Source organism: Cyprinodon variegatus, unplaced genomic scaffold, assembly GCF_000732505.1.
Source record: "Cyprinodon variegatus isolate N-32 unplaced genomic scaffold, C_variegatus-1.0 Scaffold634, whole genome shotgun sequence".
Lineage (NCBI taxonomy): Eukaryota > Metazoa > Chordata > Actinopteri > Cyprinodontiformes > Cyprinodontidae > Cyprinodon > Cyprinodon variegatus.
In genome coordinates this window covers 310,748-314,070 of record NW_015151087.1, presented here as the reverse complement: position 1 = coordinate 314,070, position 3,323 = coordinate 310,748, and the positions used below count along the sequence as shown (strand labels likewise).

The 3,323-nt window shown below is 37.9% G+C and overlaps 1 protein-coding gene across 1 annotated transcript in view; it reads left to right on the top strand.

Annotated features, from left to right (window-relative positions):
• cntln (centlein) overlaps positions 1-3,323 on the top strand; it is a 167,517-nt gene that overhangs the window by 43,312 nt on the left and 120,882 nt on the right. Inside the window, exon 9 of the mRNA XM_015393275.1 lies at positions 2,059-2,181. Coding sequence (XP_015248761.1) covers positions 2,059-2,181 — 123 coding nt within the window. The remainder of the gene's footprint in view (positions 1-2,058; positions 2,182-3,323) is intronic.

The window sequence follows — 3,323 nt, the reverse complement described above, 5'->3', positions numbered from 1 at the left end:
ACTTTTACCAGAGTATTTTTTAACACAAGTATCTGTACTTTTACTCAAGTATGGAAAGTGAGTACTTTTGCCATCTCTGCACTTGCATCATCATTTTGCACTACCAACGTGGCTGAAGCTTTTATAATCCTTTTAAATAGGATACAACTCAATCTTATACTGCATTTTGCACAATATTTATGTTGCACTGCACTGAACATTTCCATATTAATGCCCTTTTGCACCATTATTTTTTACATGATGATCTCTGCTGCACTTTAAATGGTAATGTTCATTCCACTGTTGTAAGCTGCTCATTTCACTGTTGTAAGCTGTAAGTAACGTAATTTAGTTTTGTATACACTCGGTGTATACAAAATGGCAATAAAGTTTGTCTAAGTCTAAGTTCTCTCCTGGGTCTCTAACTTCATCACACAGTCCAGAAACTTGATTGTTAGGTTGAATATTTTCTGTAAAAGAAGAGTAACGGACAATAAATATACAAAGTAAAGCTTCCTTGCCAGACCTTATGTAGTTCTAGTTGTTAAACATTCAAAGTTATTTTGCTTGCTGCTCGTCATCCAGTCAGCAGGCATCATATCATTAACTAGATGGGTAAACTTTAAAAATGGATCCACTTTAGATCCTGATCTAAGATCCTTCATTTCCAAAGGGTTGACTTGATTCTGTCACTTTGCAGGTCCAATCCGATCTCACAGCATTGATCCATTATTACCCAGACTAAATCTCATGCTAAGCCATGCTGATGCTCTGTATGCACTGATGAAGATCCATTCATCCTTGATGGACAGCATTCTTTAACGCAGAAAATAATACTTATTTTCAGCATATGTACATCTGCCCCTGGATACATCTATACATAGCATATCAGTCTGTTAAAGAGCTGGTAGAGTTCGATTTTTATGCCAAGACCAACAGATTTGCATCATCAGCTTTTAACCAATCCGATAACTACTGATGTGACTGAAACGTGACATGCTCTGTTTCATAAATGTTGTAGTCCGTGAAAAATCCCGTAAACGATTTCTGCCACTTTTGTCTATAAAAATCTGAGAATCTGAGGTGTACTCTCTACTACATTGCTGATTCTCTGTTTCCACCACCATCTTGCTCTTGAAACCGTCTTGGAACTATGTAATTTTATCATGTATCGCAAATGTTCCAACTAACTTCTGCTTTATTAGTTTTTAGCAGTGCATTGTTGATAGTCCGTGTTAGAATTGATGTCCTCTGCTGGTATCTTTTTAAAAATGCTACAAAGTGGATATTTTTTCCAAACAAGGTTTTTAAACTGATTTTTTGTTGATATGATGGTAATAAAGATCTCTCTTTAAAATTAGGCCTTGGATCACCAAGAGGAATTTGGCTAAAACATTTGTGAAAATTGAAGTCAGTTTTATTTTTTATTGTATTTTATTGCTTTTAAACCTTTTGTTCTAGTATTGTTTTCCTGAATTCAGCCAACTGCAGTGTAACACATGTAAACTGGTGTTTTAGGAAGAAATATTTGCTGATTACTGATCCCAGTGGGGAAGAAAAAGAAGAAAAAAAAATCTAGATTTTAGACCACCATCGGGGTCAAAGTCATTTCGGTGATATCACTCCCAGCAGTATAACTGGTTTCCTGTCGTTCCTCTGGCCCAGTGAGGAATCGGTGCTTGAATAGCACCAGCTGTCTGGTGTTAGTTCCAATGCTTTGCTGGTGGAAACACAAGAACCGATGCTAGAATAAGCACAGAGGTGGTTTAAGGACTCAGATATGTTTACTTTTTCAGAAAAAAAAAACAGTTCTTACTGCACATTTCCAGAGTTATAATCACTATTTATAAAAGTGTTTGGCACTTTCCAAATGTTCTACTTTAACAATCTTAATATAATACCCTAAAACTTCCCTGTTTGGTCAAATTTCTCTCTCAGCTGTTTTCTTTTCGGTTTCCACACCCAATTAAATGTGATGTGAAATCTCTTTTGATGAAAATAAATAAATAAATAAAAATCAAAAAGCCTGTCTGAATAGTTGTTTAGCTAATACAAAGTTCATCTTCTGTTTTCTTCCAGGCCGGAGCTACACAGCTAAATGCTGCCACTCAGTCAGACTGGGCCTCCGGTCAGGGTTCAGATCCAGGACCAGAGGACATAATACTCCATCGGCGATCCACCAGCAGTGTCAGAAGACTGCAGGTAGGCCAATGAACACTACTGGCAATTACAGCAGAGACAGCACGTGGGTGAGCATGCCCACTCGATTTGCTCAGCTTAGATCAAAGCCGTGAAGGAGGGATACAAAGAAAACGGTCTGTTTAGAGCCATGTGATTCATCAGATCCAGCCTCTGCGAACCTTTGTCCCAGACTTCCCCACACACACACACACGCTCTGAGGCCCCTCCTACTGTGACCGGGCCGGCGTGTGCTGCTGGTTTTACGCATGCCTTGGGCTCAGACACCAGCTAATTTACCGCTTCAGCAGTACATTATGAGCAAAAAAAGACGCTTTTGATCTTCTCAGTATCCCTTTCATAAGTTTGGCAGGACAAGTTTCTAGATGGCCTCACTCACTAAGGGATGGCCTTAAGAAACTTTGCCTGATTTATTCACATGTCCTCATTATGTCTTCAACGAAGCCACTCTCTGCTTCTTTTTAAATGTTTTTCAAAGATAACGATGCCATCCAACCCATTTCACTCCACCTGAGCTTCCTATCATGTTTCATTTAACTTATGACACATCAGGTTTCCTAATACTGAACCATTTCATTAATGGATTGGTTTACTTTTTTCAGCTTGTTTGACCTGCATGAAGAGGTCTTTGATCCTATGCTGTCTGTTCACTGCAAAATCCCCAAACGAAAGCTGCACACCTAAAATCGACTCCAAGCCTTTTAATCTGCTTAATTAGTAATAGCAAAATGAAGGAAATGCACACACCTGCCAATCAAGTAGCCTTTTCAAGTCTGTTGTCCAGTCATTTCTGGTCCCCCTAAAAAGAGGCTGAAACAAGTTAAGGAGATTAAATCCCTAAACCCTTCATTCATTTAGAGTTTGAATAACCTCAAATTAAAATTGTACATATGTCAATTTTTTCTCATTTGAATATATTTTAGCAAAAAGAAAAAAAAAAAAAAACTCAACCAATTTTGTCACTTTCAGATATTAGGTAGCTGATCTAACCGCAGTGGAACTCATAAATAGGCTATTCTTATCAAATCCAAGGACCCTAAAGAGTTTTTTACCACATTTTGTCAAGTTTATCTTAGTGGCATATATGGGAGAATTATCCTGCCATAATGCAAGAGCACATCATTTCAATTTGAGAAAAGAATGTC